This window comes from Leptonotus elevatus, chromosome 17 (assembly GCF_054856555.1).
Source record: "Leptonotus elevatus isolate MCC_2025b chromosome 17, RoL_Lele_1.0, whole genome shotgun sequence".
NCBI classification, from domain to species: domain Eukaryota; kingdom Metazoa; phylum Chordata; class Actinopteri; order Syngnathiformes; family Syngnathidae; genus Leptonotus; species Leptonotus elevatus.
Window position 1 is genome coordinate 16591876 of NC_141255.1, and position 24670 is coordinate 16616545.

At 36.6% G+C, this 24670-nt stretch overlaps 1 protein-coding gene across 6 annotated transcripts; it reads left to right on the plus strand.

Annotated features, from left to right (window-relative positions):
• Positions 1–643: 643 nt before the first annotated feature.
• Positions 644–24566, plus strand: strip2 (striatin interacting protein 2). 6 transcript variants are annotated; one of them, XM_086058466.1, is made up of 22 exons: positions 644–1015; positions 4520–4589; positions 5271–5345; positions 5715–5849; positions 6033–6153; positions 6366–6434; positions 7800–7906; positions 7991–8118; positions 8381–8569; positions 10422–10472; positions 14107–14339; positions 15687–15752; positions 15831–15894; positions 17134–17205; positions 17264–17377; positions 17533–17630; positions 18854–18980; positions 19468–19568; positions 20684–20750; positions 20857–20961; positions 21365–21529; positions 22376–24566. In XM_086058466.1, the coding sequence occupies exons 1-22, from the start codon at positions 674–676 to the stop codon at positions 22706–22708; spliced, it is 2832 nt and encodes a 943-aa protein (XP_085914592.1). In that variant the 5' UTR covers positions 644–673; the 3' UTR covers positions 22709–24566. The 6 variants fall into 6 exon arrangements, with proteins under 6 accessions (XP_085914592.1, XP_085914593.1, XP_085914595.1 ...); XM_086058467.1 differs by having other exon boundaries at positions 646–1015; positions 17303–17377; XM_086058468.1 differs by having other exon boundaries at positions 648–1015; positions 21365–21569.
• The last annotated feature ends 104 nt before the right edge of the window (positions 24567–24670 follow it).

Sequence of the window (24670 nt, forward strand, 5' to 3'; positions counted from 1 at the left end):
TCTTCACCATACATCTAGATGAACAATTTTGGAAAATAATCAAATTGTGATCCGCCCGCCTCCTGTCCTTCCTTTCTATACCTCTTTACTCCTTTTCATAGTTCCTTCCTTTTGATATTTCCCTCCTTCATTTTACCTTCCGTCTTTCTTCAATCTCCTGTGTTCCTTTTTTTTTTTTTTACCTTAATTCCTCTCAATACTTCATTCATCTTTTCTGCTTTTTCTCGCTTCCCTCTTACATCTTCCTTTCATACTTACCAGTTTCCTTCATTCTATCCAACCTTCCTAGTACCATCCATCCTTTCCTTAATTCCTCCCATGCTTTTGACATTTCTCGCTTTAATATCACCCTTCCTTCATCCCTCTCCCTTTCTTATCATCTGTGTTCTCTTCCTTCCATCCGCTCTCCCTCCTGGACATCCTTAAAGTTGAAATGTACTACGTACCTAATTGTGGCCCACCATTTATCTACACTTAGTCTGTAGGTGAAATAAAATGTTAATTTTCCACCCAAGTGTACGACTCCATTTTTGGTATTCAAGCAGCTTAATCACAGGTGCCAATATTAGTTGTAAATGTTAACCACAAATGACGTCTAAAGTTCAATTTGTAATCAATGTTATTGATTATAAGACACGAGTGGTTTGTTGTAGAGCTTTTATGTGTCGAATTGATGGGTTTACTCAGCCGGTTAGCGGCTTTCTGTTGTGATCCCCGTCTAGCCCCCGCCCTCTTGAGGCGTGCGGGGACGACAAATCCAACACACGTTTTAACGCGGAGGCGGGGGTCGCGAAAACGAGGAAGGAGAAGCTCCCAACTTGTCCTCTCGCTGGCGAAGCGCCGTCTTTCGTCCCTGCTTGTCCTCCCAGACTGGCGCGTGAGCCCGCGTCGCCCCCCCAGCAAGATGCAGGCAGAGGACATGGAGGTCCCTTTGCTCAATAACCTCAATGACAACGGCGACAGGCTGAGGTCGAAAGGGAAAGACGCGTTCATGGAGCAGCAGAAGGAGTCCGAGGTAGGTAAAAACCTGGAGAGGCGTTCGCGTTCGTCGAAAACGGTAGCTTTTTTTGTCCATCTCCCGTGGCGTGCTTGTTGCTGGGGAGCTTTTTCGGGACAGCTGCACGCCCATTTCCACGGCTGTCTCGAAAGCATGCATGCAGACAGGCACACTTGAGAGGTTATTTGGCGACCGGCTCCTAAAAATAACCTCGCTCGTAATCCTGCAGTGTTGCTCAACGTGGGGAGAGACTGCAGGTGGTGAAATGTGGCTGCGTGCTGTATGGATACCATGTAATATTTACATCTGTGGATTCTCTATAATTTTGCATGAATCTTATTAATATCATTGTGCTATGTGTGTGTAATGCTACCTTTTTCAATTAAGTTTTTGAACTAGTTTGTACACCGCAAAGGTCACACGATTGATTGTTTTGAAAGGCATCCATTGTCAAGAATGGCTAATCCTGCATTGACGTCAATTTTTTTTAAATAGATTCTAATGTCTGTACAAATGTACGTATCTTATTACATTTAATTTACCTTTTGTAATTTATTATTTTATTAATTTTACATCGTTTTTAGATTTAATAAAGCTAATGGTTAAAAAAAAACATTTAATCAAATTTGTGCATTTGTTGACTCTTCAAGTTCCTATCAGGCAGTCTTTTGGTAAAAACTCTCTTTTATATATATATATATATATATATATATATATATATATATATATATATATATATATATTAGGGGTGTTAGAAATAATCGATTCGGCAATATATCACGATTTTACATTATATTATATTCTTGAATCGATTCGATATGTGGCCGAATTGATTTTTAAACAACATTTTTTATGGGAATATTCAACAAAACGTCTTACTTAGGGTTAGGATTCACACATTAAGCATGGAAGAATGTTATATTAATGGAACATTAAGCCTTAATATTTTATTTCAGTGCTGTTCAAACATGAAACAGACTGAAACCTGTTTGTTAAATGCAGTGGCTCAGATATAAGCCTGAATTTTCAGAGAAATACATTTTCATACAAATCTTACAGTGTACATGTACAAGGTTAGTGATTAGTATTTTCTAAATTTGAGAAAAAATAAATGAATCGCAATTATCAATTTATAGATTCGTATCGGGATTAATCGGTATCGAATCGAATGGTGACTTATGAATCGTGATACGAATCAAATCACCAGGTGTACTAGGCAATTCACACCCCTAATATATATATATATATATATATATATATATATATATATATATATATATATATATAATTTATTTAAGTCTACTCAACATTGTTTTTTGTTTTAAATGAGGCTAAATTAAATAATTCTAGTACCTCTATCCTCTAATGATCTGGTGTCTTGGCTGTTTATTTTATATATTTATTTATTTTTGCAATCGAATGCATTGTTTTAGTACATTTTTATCTTCATATTAAAAATGTTACATTTTCAAAAGTGTCTTTTGTGTCTAGGTAATTAATTGGATTAAAAAAATTAATAGTTTGATTGTTTTAGTAAAATTCATGTATTTTGTTCAATTTAAAATGTTGCGGTAATGTTAAAAACTTCTCGTTACTATGTAATGAAGTGATATTTTAATAAAAAACTAGAAATGAGCGAGTGTCGATACTGGCATTATTTTACATATCTGGTACTCATGAAGGCTGCTGAAACCAGCCTTCAATACTTCAGGTAGTAGTTGAAACTGTACTGTGTCCACACATTATTTTTACCGTTGTATTTAATGAAATTTTATATATCAAAAGCACCAGAGATATCGATCCATTTAAGAAAAGGTGCGTTAAAAAAAAAACGTTTTCCATGCACTTCCAAGTAGGCTACTTTTTGCTTGGATCCAAATCCTGTTTGATTAAATTCTACATCTTTGGCGTGATGCCGTGTCCTTTTATTGCTCTGGCAAGTAGCATGCTCTCTATAACAAAACATTATTGTTTTTCCCCTCAAAATAAATAAACAAATTAAATGCACTCGAGGACCATGGATGCTGTGAAAGCCTGTACATCATCAAGCATCACCCATTTGAGGGAACTGGAGCATATTCGTCTCCCAGGCCTGTGTAGACCATGGCTCAGGGGTTTTTTTGGAAGGAGGAGGTCGCCAAAGCACTTAGTACCAAAGCCCTGTGTTGATGCTGATACTGTCTGGCCTCAGCAGCATTCGAACCTATACAATGCTCACGGCTCATTCATTCAAGTGCCTTTCTGCTGTCATGTGTTGTCTGTGTGACATATGACCACAGGCGAGAGTGTGTGTGTCTTGACTGTATGTTCAGATGTGCTAGAGTTGAACATCTGTGCTTGTATGGAGTCATCACAGCAACACAATATTTTAATATTCAAAACGGTTGATGACATTACGTAAGTTTAGTTATACTTACCGCTAACCTAAAGGCTGTGTAAACTAAAATATTTGCAAAACGGATACATGCTTAATTTAGCCATTTTTAGACAAAAAGTTAATATTTTGTCTATCATTAATTTGATAACGTCATTATTTTTCTTGTACAATTAGCGCCTAACACAATTATGCTCCCTGCTGTGGGCTGAAAATGACATCACAGGCGTTAAGAGCTCAGGTAACGACCAATCACGGCTCACCTGTTTTCTGGGTTTGGTCATGTGATGTTCGCAAACTGAGCCATGCTTGGTCGATAAGTCCTGCGCACACGTCGTTTTCAGTCGACAGCAAATGGCAAAATGTATTTTTAAAGGTATTAATTGTACATGGAAAATTATGAAGTTATCAAAAATAATTATAGACAAAATTGTATTTTTTGGGGGGCTGGAAATGGCTACATTTAATTAGTCAAGTATCCCTAATGTATTTGAATGCATGTGAACCCCCCTGGCATTGTCACCCCCCCCCCCCCCCCCCCTGTTGTACACTAAATACTGCTATATATTTAATGTTTCTAATATGTTATATGCTGCTTCTTTTTTTACTTCAAACAAGTACGTTTTTTTGATTGGGGGGAAATCTGCTTTCCTGGTTTGGTCACGTGACGTTCGCAAGTGAGATAGCGGTTGTTACGTTCATTTCGATCGACAACAGAGGGCAATATTGCCCAAAAGAGTAGCTACCTGGATGAAAATTGATTAGTTAGTTTCATTCTTAATCCACAAACACAATATTAATACTCCCGTCCTCGTTATTTTCTACTATTAATGTTCTAATGATGTACGGAGTGAACCGTATGCATAGTCTGTATATTTGCACATTTAAATTTGCATACAGTCAACCCTTTACTGGAACTCGTTTGCATTGCCCGGAGCAGATGGTTGCTTCCTGTTGCACCGGCTTTACGCTCTCTCCTCTCTTTTCCTTTAGACTGCATAAGAAGCATTTTAGTGTCACTGTTTTTACACTTTAACTTCGTTGTAAAGGCGGAATTTGTTGCGTGCGAGCGTGGTAGGTGTTGTAAAATGTGATAAGCTGCTGTGCCACCTATCGTGTTGTGTGCTCACATTTACTTCCCTTGACAGAGCTCCATGGAATCTCCCAACCTGGAATTTGAATACGGCGACTCGGACGCGCTCATGGTCGAACTCTCAGGTACCAATTTGGACAATTCTTTTTAAAAGGGACGAGCAAAGTTCTGAAGTATTGTATTTATTTATTTACTCCATAATTGATTAAATATATGTTAGCATTAATCTTATATATAATTTAGTACTTTAATTTTTTTAAATAAAAAATAATCGAGATAAATAAAGCAACATACGATTTTCCATGTTTGTACAGTGGCGTGCAAAGGTGGGCATCCACAGCCGCCTGTACTTTCCTTTTTTTTTTTTTTTTTTAATTAAAAGATGTAGTTATGTAATTGATTTATTTTAAGAAATGACAAACATATGTTCATTGTTTAAATTTTTTAAATCATTAAAGTTATTTTAATTGAATAACGTGTACACTTTTTTTTAAACTTATCTTCAAATGACAGCAAATCAGCCCATTTTAAAAAATACAATGTGTTAGAATTTTTCTGAATGCTTTTGACAAGCCTATAAATAAACAATTTGTAGACAGTAGTGCTGTACTGGCCATGACATTACCTATAGCAGCTTTCAAACCCCCACGCCCGCCCAAAAGAGCATTAACATAAAAAATAAGCATGTTAACTTTCTGTCACTGACAAGTGTTATTCACCAGTGGTCTGCGTACCGAGTGACAGCAAGCATCCACTTGCGTTTTGACTGCAGACTCCGCTCCCATGTTGATTGTTGTCCTTTCCAGAGCTTTATAGCTACACGGAGGAGCCCGAGTTTGCCCTGAACAGAGACTACTTTGAGGAAGACTTCAGAAGCCATGGTACTGTGTGTTTGGTAAAAATCTTGCAAGCATGTTGCCCTCTTAAGCCCTTGTAAGATGATGAGACTCGACACATCAAAGCAAAGCGCAGCTGTTTTTTAAGCTGTTGAAGGTGGGGAAAATAATATCTCTGATGTAGGTTCCCTATAGTGCCCTTTTATTCATCAATATTTACTCTTTTGGTATCAGATGTGTAAATTATTCTGACAATTTTATTTCAACAGGGGTGTGTAGACTTTTTAAATCCACTGTAGTGTCTATATACAATATTTGCATAGTACCTTTCAAAAGTGCCATGGACTGATAACTCACTGATATGTGGAGGAAGTGTCCTTGAAAATAACCTTGACTGCATCTTCCGCCTCACAGCTCGAGGCCAGCGGTGGATTGATCTGAGCGCGGAGGACCGGCGCACGTACGTGATGAGATTACTGGATGCGTTGGAGGTGACCGACCGGGACAAGCGACTGAAGGTGGCTCGGGCCATCCTCTACCTAGCTCAGGGTACGTAAGTCAGAGCATGCATGCAATGCTGGGAAATACAAATACTTTATTTTTCTACTTACCGGTAAATAGATGTGTCAGGTATCAGAGTTTTTTACTTTTTTTTATATATATATATCTTTTTGTTTTCCCACCTCTGCTTAGAGTACATGCACGCTGTAATGTGACTGTTTGGTGTCACAGGAGTGTTCGATGAATGTGACGCTGAGGTGGACGTGCTTCGTTGGTCCAGGCGCAACGTCTTCCTCTTGTACGACATGGGCATCTTCACAGCCCTACTGGAGCTTCTCACCATGGAGATAGAGTGAGTAGGAAACCTTAATGTCATTAAAAGAGACGCACAAACTAGAGACGGATGCTGCGTAATAATATATAGGATGTCTGGTGACAGCAGTGAGGAGAAGGAAAATTGGTTGTAGGTTCTGAGATCTGTTGATTTGTATTGATGCATGATGCAGACTACTCAATGGGACATATGAGATAATTATGCAAAAATGCATTGTATGCTTGTTGCAGTAACAGTCAAGCATGCAGCAGTGCAGTGAGAAAGCCCGCCATCTCCCTTGCAGACAGCACAGAACTCCGGTGAGGATTATTGACACAACTTGCATTTTATACATCCACACTCACACACTTGCATAGAAAGATGTATCTCATTACATTAAAATGTTCGACAAAAGTTCATTTATCACAGCAGGTCAAGCCAAAAAATGGAACTCATACAGATTCATTTAACGCATCAAATTCCAACCTAATTGCTAAATTTTAAAAAAAAATTCCCTGTTTCTATGCAGTATTATGATTTATTTAGTTGTTTTTTTTGTAAATTGCTAATTCTCAGAAATAAAATCATGTCAAATCATTTTACATTGCACAAAAAACATATATGATATTATATTATATTATATTATATTATACACACAATTTCTTGGTTGCCACGTGCAGCATATCGTTGCTGCTTTTTGGGATGAAACTGAGTACAGACATCCCAAAAACATTAAAGAAAAAAATGGACATTAGTGTTTTTCACATAGCAGCGACAAATTATTAATATAATTATTATTATGTTTTTGGGATGGAACTGAGTACAGATATCCCTAAAAAAAATTTTTTAATGGGCATAAGTGTTTTTCACATAAAGAAATGAAAAAAATGGACATCAGTGTTTTTCACATAGCAACATTTTTTTCATTTTTTTATTTTTACGTTTTTTGATGAAACTGAGTACAGACATCCCAAAAACATTAAAGAAAAAAATGGACATAAGTGTTTTTCACATAGCAGCGACAAATTATTAATATAATTATTATTATGTTTTTGGGATGAAACTGAGTACAGATATCCCAAAAACAGGGGGGGGGGGGCATAAGTGTTTTTCACATAGCGGCGACGATTTTTATTTTTTATTATTTCTTTTTACGTTTTTGGGATGAAACTGAGTAGACATTCCAAAAACATTAAAGAAAAAAAATGGACATAAGTGTTTTTCACATAGCAGCGACAAATCATTATTATTATTATTAAAATTTTGGGATGAAACTGAGTACAGATATCCCTCAAACATTTTTAAAAGAAATGGGCATAAGTGTTTTTCACATAGCAGCGGTGAATACAAAAAAATAAAAAACTATTTTTACGTTTTTGGGATGAAACTGAGTAGACATCCCAAAAACATTTAAGAAAAAAAATTGACATAAGTGTTTTTCACATAGCAGTGACAAATTCTTCTTCTTATTATTATTATTACGTTTTTGGGATGAAACTGAGTACAGATATCCCAAAACATAAAAGAAAAAAAAATGGACAAAGGTGTTTTTCACATAGCAGCGACAATATGCAACATAATGCTTATTTTTGCCGAGTGAGCTGAGTGAACCAAGTGCTAACACTTCCATGATTGCACCCCTTGTTAATTGCTTCCCATTTTAAAAGCTTTGTTTTTCTCTCAAGAGTGTTGCTCAGCATCATGTACTTGATGGTGGAGACCATTCGTGTTCAAATGGAGGACGACAGACCGGAGTGGACAGCGGCCAGGGATTCCTTCAAGAATGAACTCGGTGGGTAGAATGTTGGTCTCTGTTGACTGGCGACCAGTCCAGGGTGAAGTCCGCCTTTCATCTCACCATATTGCTGTCACTCAGGTGCACCTCTGTACAATGGCGAGCCTTTTGCCCTGCTTCTCTTCTCCATGGTGACCAAGTTCTGCAGCATGAACGCGCCGCATTTCCCCATGAAGAAAGTGCTGCTTCTCTTATGGAAGACTATTTTGGTTAGTAAGACGCATGAGTAAGGCTGAATGATTTTGAAATTTAATCTTGAAATTACCCCAGCGACAATACTGCGATTCAATATTTTTTTTCAAGGTCCTCTTCCCATGTACTTTTGAAGAAGCACATTAATCTGTATCACAATCAATTACAACATGCTAAAATCAAGACAAATAAACCATGACTTCATATCAGTTCAAATTTTAAACTTTGTGAAAACTTGGACTTGCAGTCGCTTGACAAAATTCCTTCCTGCTTTGCCAGCTCACCTTGGGGGGCTTCGAGGATCTGCAGGAGATGAAGGTGCGTGGTCGCCAGCGTCTCAACCTGCCGCCGCTCCCCGAGGACAGCATCAAGGTGGTGCGGGCCATGAGAGCCGCTTCGCCGCCCGCCTCCGCCATGGAGCTCATCGAGCAGCAGCAGCAGCAAAAGAGAGGGCGGCGCAGTCGCAGGGTACACAAACAACAACACGCCACGCTGGAAACACACTCACACACACACACACACACTTAGAGTGAAGGGAACTTTTATTTGTTTGCTGTTTCTTATTCATGGATTCACTTATTCATGTTTTTTTCCCTGTTGGGCCTCCATTCCCAATTATTTACTTTTCAGTCTATCTGCACCACGACGATGCCACCAAAGCCCTGTCTAAAAAGTAAAGTAGTAATTGGTGTCAAGGAAGTAGAGTGGTACCTTGATTTAAAAAGATAATTTGTTCTGTTATCATGCTTGTATCTCAAATCAACTTTCTCCATTGAAATGAATGGGAATGCCATTGATGTGTTCCAGCCTTTCCCAAAAACATGCCGGAAAAAATAATGGTTTAAATAGTAACAGCATACAATAGCGACATAATAAATTAAATGAAAAGAAGTATTGTTCTTCCGTAAATTTTTTTCATTTTCATTAAATTTAATCTTTGTCACAGGTCACAGTTCTTGCCTTCTCCCCACGTATGATTGCTTTATTTGAATGAATAAGCAGAAAAAAACAAAAAATATAGTTGGCTTTCCATTCACCCATTTTTATTTGAATTTTCAAGAAATGCGAAAATAAAACTGAATAGAAACACAAAAAATTCGAAAAAGAGCCGAAAATTCGCAAAAAAAGTTTTTACCCTTAGAGGGGGTGGATTTTGAAGCGTATCGGGAAAAAAATAAGAATTTTGGCTACAGAAACAGGTTTTGCGAATAAACACGGACAAGACCGGATACACGACACACGTTTTGACCGGATTACATCACACGTACGTTTGTAGTCACAAAGCAATGGCGGACAATAAAGTAAGGTATGTTTGGAGGGACGACGAAACAGAAATCTTTTTGAAGAAGCGAATATTAATGCAATTTTTGATGGAAAACAGCAAAGAAACGCTACGGTTTATCAAGAATTACAAGAGAAAACTCATACGACATCATCGCACGGCGCAGTCGCTTCCTGGTCTTCTTTTAAATTACTGGTGGATCACATCTCTATGGTGTATACCGCCACCTACAGTGGCCGAGTCCCCTCTCAATATTCGCAAAAGGACAGATGGAAACGGGCATAAGTCGCATGTCCGTTTTGCACAGAAAATTCGCTTAAAAAATTCGAAAACAATTGGATGCAAACCTGACTTATAAGTGTTGCGTTTTGAAATTCACTGTCATACTTCAAGGTCGCACCCTCAGAACCACCGTTCCCTCATTGTGGGTGGGTGCGTTTGGAAATAGTACAGCATATGTGAAACTGTGGTAAAGAGAAAATTCAAGTAATACATGGTCATAAAATCGCCTTTATTAATATATTAAGCCATAAAATACCAGGAACTATACACCCAAAACCCTTGAATACTATTTGAAACTCACCCATGAAAACAAATCCGTAACGTGCCAATGTACTTCCTTGACACCAATTACTGCACTGCTTTCCCATTTCCATTTAGACAGAGATATCTTGGGGCATTTCAGAAAGGACACCAAAAAAAACACACAAGTTTTTCAGCAAATGACTGGGGATCGGCTCCACAGAAATACCCCCCCACAAATGGGTGAATTCATGAGTGGTGAACTACAAATATGTGAGAGATTATTGCACAGGACACCGGGTACAAGAGACTGTGACCCATTTTAACTAACAGCCTAAGCAACATTGTTAGTGCTAACACATCATACACACTTAACAGAGACTAACAGTTGATTTTTCATTCCACGAACGCGATCCTTCTCTAACTCATCCCACAATAATTGAGCCCAAATGAGGCTCGCAAACGGGCTGGCCCTCTAATTGCCCTCATGGTGTCTCATTCCTTGTGTCCCCACAGAGTGCCTTTGTTGATAGCTTGGAAGGAGACAGTCCCTTTCCCAAGAAGCAGGTCTTTACCCGCAAATTCACTCTTTTTGTTTTGCTTTTTTGTTTTGCACTCCTTCCCCTCACCTCCTTTTGCCTTCCTCCTCATCCTCCCTTTGTCCTCCTGTGGTTTAACCACAAGCAATCACGCCGGGATGCACCAACACTGACATCAATTTGCCTTTTTTTCTCTTTATTTAAGTCGTGTTTCCACACAGTTCTGACAAACCCAGAATTCTACATTCATAGATTGGAGAAGCAAAATTAGTTAATCATTCAATTATTTGATTCATTCTATAAAAAATTACATTTCAAATGGATTAATTAATTGGTTTGAAATACAATTATCATTGAAATGGTTCAAATTTCAGATGAATTATTTTGTAATTGTTCTGTTTAAAAAAATAATATAAGTAAATACTAGAGCTGTCAAACTATTACATTTTTTAATCAGATTAATCACATCTTAGAATTTTGATTAATCACGATTAATCGTTTAATAAAAAAGGGCTTTTTTTATCACAATTTTTTTTCCCGCCAAATTTTAAGAGCACCGGTTATATGTTAATTATTTTGACATTTAAAGTTATGAGGACGTCTTCAACCTTTTTTGACCCACTGCTCACGCTCATCCTGCTCTTTTTCTAATCAGTTAATTACGTATGTGCATAATTTAAAATGGAAAAAAATGATCCCAATAGTTTGACATGAATAAATATTCAGAATGTCATACACAAACATTTATTAAATGCTTTACTTTAATGCACGTAATTATGTTTATTGCTAAAACACAACCTGTACTACCTTAAACGTAGCCATCTGCTGTCACGCTAAAAGATAATCTATGGTCAAAATTAATAGTGCGATTAATCTGCATTAATTCATGATTAATGCAATAATTTTTGGTGATTAATTAATCAGTTAACGCTTTAACTTTGACAGCACTAGTAAATACATTAGATGAAATAATATAGAATTAGTAAAATTGCACATAATTTTTTTTTTTGATTTATTAATTGTAATTGAGCCTTTTTCAAATCACATTTTAAATCAATTTAATAATTCATTAAATGTGTCAAATTAGAGTAAAGACACAAGAGGATTTCTAAATGTTTGTTAAAATTATTTCACATTTTGTTGAAAAAAAGAAAAAGAAGTGTGGTTTCTCATCTTAAATTCTGAAGATAATACTTACCTATGCTCATCAAAACCAATCAAATTGAAAATTTAATCTTTCATTTATTAAACAGGGACAACGTGCATTACAATGCTAATCAATGTACGATAAATGGGCCAGAGTTAGCCAAAAGGTTATTTTCCATCTATAGTTCCTGGACAGAATTTCAAAGGTCATCTATAAAAAGAAAGCACCTGCCGAAAATGAAACAAAATTATTTCACAACACAAATCTTGGTGGTCTTCTCATTTAAATCTTACTTCCTTCCAATCTGTCTTTCTTCCTCCCTCTCTATTCTGCATTTTCATTTTCCAAATTGTGTTCCTCTTTTGATCTCTCTTCTTCTTCCACCTGCTCGGTGCAGAATTTTGAGATGCGGGGCTGCCTTGCTGGCTTATTGTCTTTGGCGCTGGTGCCACCGCCCCATGAAGAAAGTTGTAGCATCCCCCTCCCACCTACGGCACTATGCAGTGTCCATCACATTGCTATCTCCAACACAATCATGCACTGTAGACACTGAATCGGGGGTTGGGGAATGGGCATTGAAATGCATTCATCAAAAAGATGAGCTGATGATTTCAAGCTTGTTATGTTTGGATGACAGTTTGCCTTCTTGATGGGTGCCAGTGAATGCAGTTGTCTCTACTGAAAAAAACCCCCAAACATCCTCCCCATATAGCAGGAATGGCTTCTTCATAGAGAATGTTGTGGTCTACTAGTGCACCCTCTTCAGTGAGTCCCACCAGTTGCACACCATCCACCGCACCGGCTCCACTAACGGCTACAGCGCTGACTCATGCCTGATTGCTTGCACTACTGCCACACTCATTCATTAGAGCACACTACATCCACCCCAAATGTGTGTGTGTGTTTGTTTACAGTATCTCACGTTTCCAATAGTATTTATGTGGAAGTCCGCTTTTGAAGTGCATTTACAATGAGTTTTGTTTGCAGTTTTAATGCAGATTGATGGTAAGTTGAAGGACTGAATGAAATAGTTCATAGTAACTGTATGTTGCTTTTTTCTTCTTTTTTTTTTGTGTGTTTGTTTATTTTGTTTTGATACATTGCTACTTACAACTCCCGCCACAAAAAAATTAACATGACATTTGACCTATATTTGGTCTGTTTTGCCCATTCCCCGTTTGGAAATTCTTTACATTCGAAAAGTCAAGCTCTTCTCTTCCTCTCCCTTCTCTTCTTTTTTTTTTTTAGCTGTCACAATTCTACATTATATATATATATATATATAGATATATATATATATATAAAATCAACAACTTTTGCTCAATAATGAATGACAATATTATCATTCTTTTTGTTCAAGTCCATTATTTTCAATGTCAACATTGTAGATTTGGGTATGACTAAACATTTAATAAGGTTATTTTAATGCCTGCAGGGTTCACAAACGTTTGAGCAGCACTGTATATATATATATATATGTAACATAGACAAAGATATTACATGTACTGTTCTACTGTTTTTCCACATTTTATGTTACAACTTTATTCCAAAAGGGATTTCATTCATTTTTCCCCCTCAACATTTTACACATAACACTCCATATTGATGACATGCAAAACATTGTTTTTAGATTGCAGTTGACCCATACATGTTATATATATTTTTAAATATGTATTTTTCCAATTTTCATAGAAATCATACACTTATCAGTGACGTGAAGAATTTTTGAGTTTTAATTTTTATTCCCCGCATTTCTGTCAATTTTAGGTCAAATGCCCCGCCAATAGTGGTGTTTGACTGTAAATTAAAGAAACACATTTACATAGAGAAGACTACATCCAAAACACAACACTTTTTATCTTACTGGCTTATTCCAAAATGGATTGGATTTAATGCATTTCTATACAAACTGCAGCACACCATATCAACATAAAAACGTTTTTATTTTATTTTATTCATTTTTGTAATTTTTTTAAGAAATGGGGGGAAAAAAACATGTACATATCATGCTTCTTGGAATTTGTTATTCCACAATTTGTTATTCCAAAATGTATTAAATACAAATTTCCCTACAGTTGACCTTGTTAAACATTATAGGGGATGCCAAGTCAAAAATTATATTTACAGTAATTTGTTCGATGCGCCCCCACTAGTCTAAACACGGCATTCTGATTTATATTGTCGTTATGAAATATGAATGAAACCCGTTTTTCCCCCTGTCTAAGACATTTTGCCACTTGCTGTCGACTGAAAATGACATCACAGTGCCCAAGTGGTCAGATTGCGACCAATCACAGCTCACCAGTTTCCTGGGTTTGGTCATGTGACATTAGCAAGCTAAACCCTGAACATTTTTGACTTGACTTCCTGTTTAATATTAGAATGCTATCTATGAAATATTGCTTCGGGGAGCATAAAGGTTGAAAATACTGATTCTCTCATGGCTATGCTTGTGCATGAAGTATTTGCATGACAAACCAAAGTGCTTGTTTTCCCTCCCCCTGCCCGCCTTCAGCCACTGGTCAAACAGGACAGCCTGGACACGTACAACGAGCGGGACCCCTTCAAGAACGACGACGTCCGCGACGACGACGAGGACCCAGAGGACGGTGACAGCGGCATCGAGGGCGAGGTGGACCCGTTGGACCGCGACGTCATCATCCAGCCGCCGCCTCCGCCGCCTCCTCTTCGGCCTCCCACGGAGAGGGTCAACTTCCCCAAGGGCCTCCCCTGGGCCCCAAAAGTCAGGTTTGATGAAGACATTCTATTGCTTTGAAAACGAATGCTTCCCACCCACACAGCTTGAATTGAGCTACATTTGGCTGACACTTTCACGCCTGAAATCTGCATGTGTGAAGATTTTTTTTGTATTGTTTTTAAATCCTCTCAGCTTCATCTCCACCAATATGCTCTCTATCTGTGTATCATGATTCTCCTGTCTCCCCCCTTCTAGTTTTATTTACAAATAAATAATACTCGAGATCACACTTTAATCAGGCCTGCTTATGCTCGTAGAAAGTCTAATGTAATATTTGTTACATTAATACCGTATTAATTAGTTATTAAAACAGATTTATTTTTAAAATAAATTTTTTATTAATCTGGTTCATTGATTTAAAAAAAAGGGCATTTTTACATATACATTACATTCATATAACGTAAAGATTTACAGTCTATAATTTCTGAAAAAAATTGGCTAACTGATAAAAGTAGGTCATTGCTGTAAATGTATTTCTTCATGTATCACAGAAAAACAATTGTAAAGTATACAATTTTAAATATACTGTTTTGAAGCAATTTGTTTAATAATTATTTGTTAATAATGAATAAATATATCAAAATAATTCAAAGTAAAAATGTATTTCTTCACTTTTTAATAATTTGTTTATTAATTTATCGCATTAAATACGTGTAACTTTTTTGTAAATGAAAAAAATAGTAAAACTGGAATATACTTGGAACAATTCATTAAAGAATAGTTACATAATTGTAAAATAAATATGATAATTACTAAAATTATCTCATTTTAATATTATTAGTTAACCTTTTTTTTTCCAGAAAATATATAAATCCAAGTGTAAAAATGTTTATTACAAGTTTATTTTGTTTTATTTTTATTTATTTTACGATTACAATTTTATTTTCATAAAAAATAAAATAATAAAAAATATTTGAATAAAAATATTTTATGCATTTTCACTTTTTTTTTTTTAACCTAATTTACGCTGTAAATAAAATTTCAGTCCAGAAAGTTTGCCGTAGAAGTTAGTGTGAATCCCCACATATTCAAAGTTTGGCATTAGCAGATTTTCTGTTGTTGTGCTTAGGCCAAACCCATGTCTAATACAAAAAAGTATTGCTTTGGCATCATCATGGCATCTTGGCAACTATGTTGAAGTTAGAGGAGGAACTTCATATTGTCAGACCATTGCCTTGTTGAATAGGAAAAAAAGTGCTTTGCTGCCATCTTGTGGTATCAACTGGAAATTGCAACTGTTTTTGAGTGTCTTTCATTTATTGCGGGTTTTTGCTATTTGTGGCAACACTGCACTGTGCTCACAAAATGTATCATGACTGTGTCCCGCGTACTTGCAGGGAGAAGGACATTGAGTACTTCCTGGAGACCAGTCGGAACAAGTTCATTGGCTTTACCCTCGGAAAGTCAGTATTCCGTCACCCACAATTGATTGATTGCTATGCCAGTAGTCGATCTAAGGTTGGCTGTGAAATGTGTTGCAGTGACACGGAGACCCTCGTAGGCCTACCTCGACCCATCCACGAGAGCGTAAAGACTCTTAAACAGGTGACGGAGGGACTCTTGTCTTTTGAATGCAGTGGTTCTCCAACGTTTACGACCAATACAAAAAACACTTCCTGCCTATGCAAATATACAAATGTTTTACACTCTAAAAAGGACAGTAGGAAATTTAAGAAAAAATATAGTAAAATAAGAAAATTATTACTTCAAATAAGAAAAATTATCTGCCAACAGAACAATAATTTTTTTACCTAAATTTATCTGTAAGATTTTGAAAACTAGACCACTGAGCTGGTAGTGCATTTTATTGAAAAATGAATTAAATGAGCTTCGTAAATATAACAAACTGATTTTTTACAAGAAAAATGCTTACAATAAAGAACTATATTGACTTTTGTCTGATTGTTTTCAGACTTGTATTCAACACCCCCCCCCCCCACCATTTATCTTCTTACTAGATTATGCAAATTCAATTTAAGAAACCCCAGTTCTGGGCCTTAGATGTTGGTTAGTCATCTTAAAATGTGGAAAATGGTTTGAGCCTCAGAGTACTTAAAACTGGCTTTTAACACTCAATGCCAAGACTGGTTGATCAAATGAGATAATTGTAAAAGTAATAAGTATCTTAACCCTGGAGAACCCAAGAACCCTTTTCTTCTTTGGAAAATTATGAATTATACATTAAATGACTGCTATAAATTCACTGAACACCAAAATATGTGTTTTTTCAATTTTAACCCTTTTTTTTTAACTAGCTCAGAGTTGCTAATTTATCAAAATGTATATATAAAACATACTCCTAGGCATTCTGCAACATATGAAATAGATTAACAAAAAAAAACACAATTTTACCATCTGATGGTTTGCTGAGAAGATGGTTTTGTTTGGATTGATTTCCAGCTCAACAAAATTGGCATGTTGCCAGCCATCTTGTCACCACCACTCTGGCTCATGTAAGTGCAATATTCATCCACTAGATGACCCCATGCAGGGGTCAGAAGTGGCACTCTGGACTTTTGAAGTTAAATTTGTAAAAAAAAAAGAAAAAAAGGTCTTTGTTATTTGAGTAGCAGAATTTATAGGGGCCAAATTTGACCCCGTGGGTTCTCCAGGGTTAAAATAAGCAGAATGATCTTTTTTGACAATTTTATTTTAAGTAACAATATTTTGCCAGATAATATACTTTAGTTAATTAATTAATTAATTGATTAATTAATTAATAAGTATACTTAAAGTTCTATGCAACTGAACGTTTTTGGTCATGCTTGTCACTGTTTCGTGCAGCACAAATACGTGTCCATCGCCGAAGTGCAGATGAAACGCGAGGAGGAGCTACAACAGTGTCCAATAAGCTTGGTGAGTTTCTCATAAATGTTCTCTACTTCTCATTATGCTCTCCTAAATTGTCATGTAGTATTTTTGTCCCTGCCGTATTACACTTACCACAACGCAGGGTGAGGAGGAGGTTGAAGAGACTCCTGCAGAGACGCTTTACCTGGGCATGCTTCCAAACCTCTCCCAGTATGTGGTGAGTTTTGTTCAAAGGCATCAAGTGGTCCAAATGGTGGCAGTAGGGCAGCTTGGTGATGGAGTGGTGGGTTAGCATGTTCTGAGGTTTGGGGTTCCATCGTGTGGAGAAAACGGATGGCTGGGACGGTGAAAGTACGTTTGCTTTTGTGTTAGATCGCACTCCTGAAGCTGCTATTGGCCGCCGCACCGACCTCCAAAGCCAAAACGGACTCCATTAACATCCTCGCCGACGTGCTGCCTGAGGAGATGCCGTAAGTGTGGCAGCAGACTTTGATTCTTTATATTAAAGAGGCCACAACTGGCACAGATGGGCAACATCATTAGGAGAAGAAGAAGAAAGAAGTGGGTTGAAAACATAAACATGTGTCAAATAGTATATTTTGACGAGCAAATAATAATTTTCATTTTTAATGTTATTATTTATAATTTAATTATAATTTAATTAATTAACGATCAGAAACTAGAAATGAGAAGATTGCCATTAATTTTATGCAATTTTAAGGATGCGATATTGGAATATATAGGTCTTTAAAAATATATATATATATATTTTAGGTCTTTTTTTGGGTGAGATTTTATGTATCAAAAGTGCTAATGTTATCAGTACATGGCATTGGTATTGGTGACTACTCAAGAGTTGAGTACTCAGCAAATTATTAAATCAATAAAAAATAATAAAATAAAATGTGTTATGTAAAATTGTATATTTTTTACTTGTACATTTTAATGGTATTAGTCCAAGCAAATCAATTAAACCAATTATTTGTTACAATATTTTTCAAAAAGTTAAATGAATAAAACGTAAATGTAAATTTGATATTTTACAATAAATCAGTTAACCTATTTTTTTATGAATTCTTTTGAAAATCAATATCAAAGAAAATATATAATTTTAGAAATTTTTACCAAAAAATTGGCTAAAATGCGTATGTAAAGTACTTCATTTTAATAATTAAATCATAATTCATTCTTTTTTTTATTCATTGTCATAAACAATTTAATCAACCAGTTATTTAATAAACTAAGATATTTGAAAGTCTGTGTGAAAAATATATTTTTTCTAATATTGTTTTTCATTTTAATTACACTAAATCAATTAACCATTTTCAAAATGAGATATTAACACATAAATACATTTAATTGACACATTTGAGACAAAAAGGTCAAATGTGCATGTAAAGTATTTCGATAATAACCTAGCAAACTATTATAATTGTTTTGTTTCATTATTTGAAATGAACATAGCGATAATCAACCAATGATTCATGAACTGCACAAAGGAAATGTACAGTGCATGTGAAATTAACAATTTTACTAATATTTTTCATTACTATTTACAATAGATCAATGATGAATTCAACTTGATGACGTAAATGCTCGTCTTCTAATTGTGATATCGCAATGGACACATACAGCATGTGTATGTGTGCTTGCCTGAACGCCGTGACGTGTTTGCGTTTGTGTTTGGCTGCAGCATCACGGTCTTGCAGAGTATGAAGCTGGGCATTGATGTCAACCGGCACAAAGAAATCATCGTCAAGGCCATCTCGGCCCTGCTGCTGCTCCTCCTCAAACACTTGAAACTCAACCACGTATACCAGGTGTGGTGACACACTCGCACCTCTTCCAGACTCTCTTTCATCCACTCCATTTGCTGCGATTACACGGTCAAACCTGCAGTTACTTTCATCCTCTCTTTCCTGGACCCCCGTTCTAACTCGCCCGATCCCCTGCCTCAGCCTGCCTGCTACGTCCGCAGAATGCAATATTATATTCGCTGCAGCATCTGCATCAGCACCCTGTTTGCTCTTTGTCCAATAAGATTTATTGCCCCAACTGATAAAGTAGCTTTCTCTCATCTTATTGGACCATGTCACTTCTGGAAGCATGCGGCAATTTTGTTGCTAGGAGTAAACATTTCTCTACCATATTCTGAACAGGCTTTGAAGTAATAGTGCCCTCTGCTGCCAGGTCGAGACTGCACAGCCACTGCAGCTGTTTAAATAGGCCAAATGTTCCGTCGTGTATTCATTTTAAAGTTGAGAAACGTGACGCAAAACTTACAAAATGACTTTTTTCCTCCTGCAGTTTGAGATTGTCTCCCAGCATCTGGTGTTTGCCAACTGCATCCCACTCATCCTCAAGTTCTTCAACCAAAACATCATGTCTTATATCAGTGCCAAAAACAGGTAGGACATCAATTTTTGATTTCAAATTTGAGGAGCACCTGTTATGTGTTAATTATTTCAACATTTAATGTAAAGAGGACGTCTTCAACATTTTGTGATCCACTGCACACTTTCATTCGTCTCTTTTTCTAATTAGTTAATTACTTGCATAATTTAAAATGGGCGGGAAAAAATTACCCCAGTAGTTTGACGTGAACAACTATTCTGAATGTCATACGCAAACATTTATTAAATGCTTTACTTTAATGCATTTAATTATGTTTATTGCTCAAATACAACCTGTGCTACCTTTAAAGTAGCACTAAGGAACTTTTCAACCTCAATAAAATATTTTCATAACTTTTCTGATGAAACATCGACTTAAAACTAGTTGACTGGTACCTTTGCCGTGGCCTGAGGCGGTCTGTATCATTTTTAGTGGCACTAAGCAACTTTGAAGAGGATGATGGGAACAGTGCCACACAAAAAAATACAAATGTGCCGACTGCTTTATGAAATACGTCACTTCCACCTTTACCCATTCGTTACAAAGACAGAAGTCAATTTGAATGTCGACGCACGATTACTGCTTTCCTGGCAGAAGCTGCAAAACAACTGAAATGTTTTGTCTGAAGGGACAAAAATAAAAAGGGAAGCTACCCGGATAAAAGCAGAGTCAAGGATCAACATTGGCCTGGCTTTGTCTCGCTGGCGTGAGCTCAAAAACAATGCAATGTGCTTGTCCTCATGGGAAATGTGGTCTTCCTTCAGGCATAACATTACCGCTTTTGTCCATATGGCGTCGCCATAATCAACGTAAACTGAAAGTTCCTTAGTGTTGCTTTAACGTAACCATCAGCTGTCAAGCTAAAGGATCATCTGCGGTCAAAAGTGTAGTGCGATTAAACTTCCTTAATACATGATTAATGTAATAATTTTCAGTGATTAATCAATGAGTTAACGCTTTAACTTTGACAGATTTAATACTCGTACTGCTGTCGGTCTGAAAAAAAAAGTGCTATGAAACACCCCCAGTCGCTACATTTTGCAACTTCTCCGACCCCTCAAGCAACCATTCAAATCAGAAATCGGATTTGAATTCAAAGCCATATCACATGTTGTGTTTTTTTATGCAGTATATGTCTGTTGGACTTTCCACACTGCGCCGTCCATGAAATGCCCGAGCTCACCGCCGAGAGCCTGGTGAGTCCAAACGCCTGCCTGAGCCTGACTGTGTGACGCTCGTAAAAAAGAATTTAAAATAAAAAAAGGTCACTCTGTTGTGGGTGCTTGTTGTGTTATCTATCAGGAGGCTGGAGACAACAACCAGTTCTGTTGGAGGAATCTGTTCTCTTGCATCAACCTGCTGAGAATCCTCAACAAGTTGACCAAGTGGAAACACTCTCGGACCATGGTTAGATCATGCAATGCAATATATGCATCTGGGTAATCCCAACTAGCAGCCATTTTGATGAGTTTTGGGTCCATTGGGTCAAAAATAGCCCAATATGAGTTTTAAAAAAACTGTACAAAATTATTATTTTTCATATGACCCAACAATGTGGATTATATATCCAAAAAGTTGTGTCGGTCCCATTTTTGACCCATATTGGGTTATTTTTTACCCATATTGGGTTATTTTTGACCCAACTGTTTAGAGTGTACCGAATGGGAAGTCGACTACACATACGCCTCACTCATATACTGTGCATGTGGGATATTAAATTTTCCAATGTAAAATATGCATCTTGGCGCAATAAAAGTTAGAAAACACAAGGTTCAACCACCGTCTCCATGCTCTGTTGGTTCCCGGTCAGATGTTGGTGGTCTTCAAGTCAGCCCCCATCCTGAAGAGAGCCCTCAAGGTCAAGCAGGCCATGATGCAACTGTACGTGCTCAAGCTGCTCAAAATCCAGACCAAGTACTTGGGCCGCCAGTGGAGGAAGAGCAACATGAAGACCATGTCAGCCATTTACCAGAAGGTCCGCCACCGGCTCAATGACGACTGGGCCTACGGGAATGGTAAAAAAAAGGAAAAGAAAGAAAGAAAACAGCAGTATCTCCGTTAATATTTGTTTTTCTTTTTTAGAAATACGTTGAAAATAAAATGACACTCATTTTGTAATATTACTTAGAATACTTTATTTATTTATTTATTGTTTATTTTAATGATATATAATAATTAATTCTATTTTGTAAACTTCATTATTTGCATCTAGTAATTGGATTTTTTAATTGAAAGAAAACTGTTTATTTTATAAATATTTTGTGTAAAGTAGTTCATTTTTAATAAAATAACACGTACTTTTTTTTAAACTGTATTGCTTTTTTAATTAATGAATTAAGTAGCCAATTATTTAAAAAAGCAAGATTGCTTATTTTGTTAAAAAGAATCTTAATATCGAAAAAAACACATATTCATTTTTAGATGTTATTATCATTATTGTAATTATGATCAAACAATGATTTAATTCAAAAAGTGTTTCTTTCAGGATTATTTATTTATTTATTTTTAACAATAGATCAACAATTATTTAATAAAATAAATGTGAAATTTTTCTTTTTTACAATATATTTTATTGTAATTAAAAAAACTTTAAAAAATGCATTCTGATACTATTTTGCATTTTATTAGATACAACAAATCAATTAACTAAATTATTCAATACTAGATCAATGAATTTCTGTATTTTAATTCATCAGTCGGAGGTGACAATATGCAAACAAATAGAATGGAGTGGGCCGTAGTGGTCATACTTTGCCCACCTCTGTAGTAGAGGAACACATAATTGTATTTTACACTAGTAATAGCGGTCTCCGTCCTCCAGACATCGACGCACGGCCTTGGGACTTCCAGGCGGAGGAGTGCGCCCTTCGAGAAAGCATCGAGAAGTTCAACAATCGGCGCTATGACAAGAACCGCAACAGTGACTTTGCGCCCGTGGACAACTGCCTGCAGAGCGTGCTGGGCCAGCGCGTGGACCTGCCCGACGACTTCCACTACAGCTACGAGATGTGGCTGGAGAGGGAGGTGTTCTCGCAGCCCATCGAGTGGGAGGGCCTCCTGGTGGACCAGTGACGGGGGGGGAGTGGGGAGCGTGACAGACGTGCCTACGACGACTGCGAACACACACAGACAAGGTGACCAAGAACTGAGGTAGTTCCTTAGTTAGAGGGGGGGGTTCTCCAACTTGGATCTTGCCAGCAGTAGCTTTGGGGTTGGTTCATAAAATAATTAGCATGAAATTATTATGACATTCATTAAAAAAAAAAAAAAAGAGCTGATCTACATATGGGGACCAGTGCGCCAAATGAACAAGCATAATAAACCAACTAGTCCTTCATCCCTTGAAATGATTGGGATGCATTATCAATAAACTAAACAAAAAAAATAAAATAAAAAAAAAGTCGTATTATTACAAGAATGAAACCCTATGACAATGTTTTTTTCAAAAATATAGTCCTATTTTTTTATTATAATGGTGTATGTACAGATTCACCTGTTAAAATTTGACTTTATTATGTCGGTAAAGTTTGCCTTTAATATCGTAAGGTTGCGACTTTGAAAACTCCCACTTTATGCTCGTAAGATGCGACATTTTATCACGTTAAAATGTGTCCTTGTAAAGAACTTTTTTTTCATATATGACTTTAATATTCTCATAACAAAATGTTTTTGAGCTAAAAAAAAAAAAAATTAAAAAATGTTCGCTATTCCCAACCGATCCTTTTCCCCCGCGAATATGTATGAAAGGGGTCCTTTGAATTTTTTTTCCCACTGACCCAACAAAGTTTGAGAACCCCTGCCTTCGCAACATCTGGTAGCAAACACTTTTACGGCTCCCACTCTTATGCACATCTCCAAATTCTTGTTACTAGTTAGTCCTGTTTTTATGTCGCCATTTTGAAAACAAGGGTGCTGGTTGGACCCCGTACTTGTTTCTATAAGTGTGTGGTGAACTTTGTAGTCTAAAGCTTTACGTTCTCACACATTTGTCTTCACAAATCGCGTTCAGTTGTCTATTTAGTATTTTGATCGTTTTCTTTTTAATGTGTTTTTTAAGGGGGATGGGATTTTGAAAATCAAAAAAATATCCAGGGTGTCTGAAAACATTTGAAATAGTTTTGTAGATTAGCATAGCGTAGTGTTTCCCACCCTAACCACCCCCCAAAAAATGTAAGATGTATACTGAAATGACAAGCTTGTCTCAATTTACTTACAGATGTACTTTAATTTATGTTAAATGTCGGAATACAGTGTTGTCACAGTAATTTTCTAATTAGGTGGGTTCACCTCAATCCACCCGACACCTGCACAATAAAAAACAAAACAAAACACCTCCCGAGCTTGCGGGTGCCTTCACAAGAACATTGTCACCACTAATCTTTTTTTTCTCTCTCTCTACCTGACCTGCCAACTACGTAAGCTTCAGGGCAATTGTGGGCTCCAATGAAGCACACACACGCAAGCACAGAGCACAAACAGAATTGTCACAATGTGTATTCTCTTGACGTTCACTTCTGTGTTTCCTTGAGCAAATGTGGATGGCCACTGTTTTTTTCATTGTTTTTATTTTAACACAAGAAGGCAAATGTCTCCGAATAATAACATACTTGTAGAATCTCAGGTTTACATGGTACTATTTTGCAAAGGTTTTATCACTCTTAGCTCTGGTACACTTGCACATTCTTGTCCTGAACTTATCTCTCACTTTGTTACAGTTGTGCCAAAATATGAGTGGAGTTTTTGCTTTCTCACTCATGCCGCCGTTATGCTTTTTTTAAATGTCAAATGTTATTTATTTTCTACTTCAAAGCTATACAGTCTGTATGAAATTAGACATTCGTTGTATCTAGTAGAATATTCCAAAGGTGTTACGGTTTTTTATTTCCATGACGTACACCTGAGGTGTATTTCGGGGGTATGTGCAATGACAGATCAGCAGAGGCTTTATTCAAGATATAAATACACAATATGAAAGTTCCATATTAAACAATGTATAAAAAGAAAGAAAAACATTTGCGTCTGTGCCTGATTTTTGAGATGTGTGGGGTGTACTGGCTAATCAAGGGGGAAATACAACATAAGCACTTTGAAGGCTTGATTTCTTCTTTCCTTATGG

What these genes read in the sequence shown, in the direction of transcription:
- strip2 (XM_086058466.1), top strand. Translation starts at nt 674, where the DNA reads ATGGGTTTACTCAGCCGGTTAGCGGCTTTCTGTTGTGATCCCCGTCTA. An exon ending in GGAAGACTTCAGAAGCCATG is followed by an intron (nt 5,346 to 5,714) that starts GTACTGTGTGTT and finishes TCCGCCTCACAG; the next exon opens with CTCGAGGCCAGCGGTGGATT. An exon ending in TATATCAGTGCCAAAAACAG is followed by an intron (nt 19,569 to 20,683) that starts GTAGGACATCAA and finishes TTTTTTATGCAG; the next exon opens with TATATGTCTGTTGGACTTTC.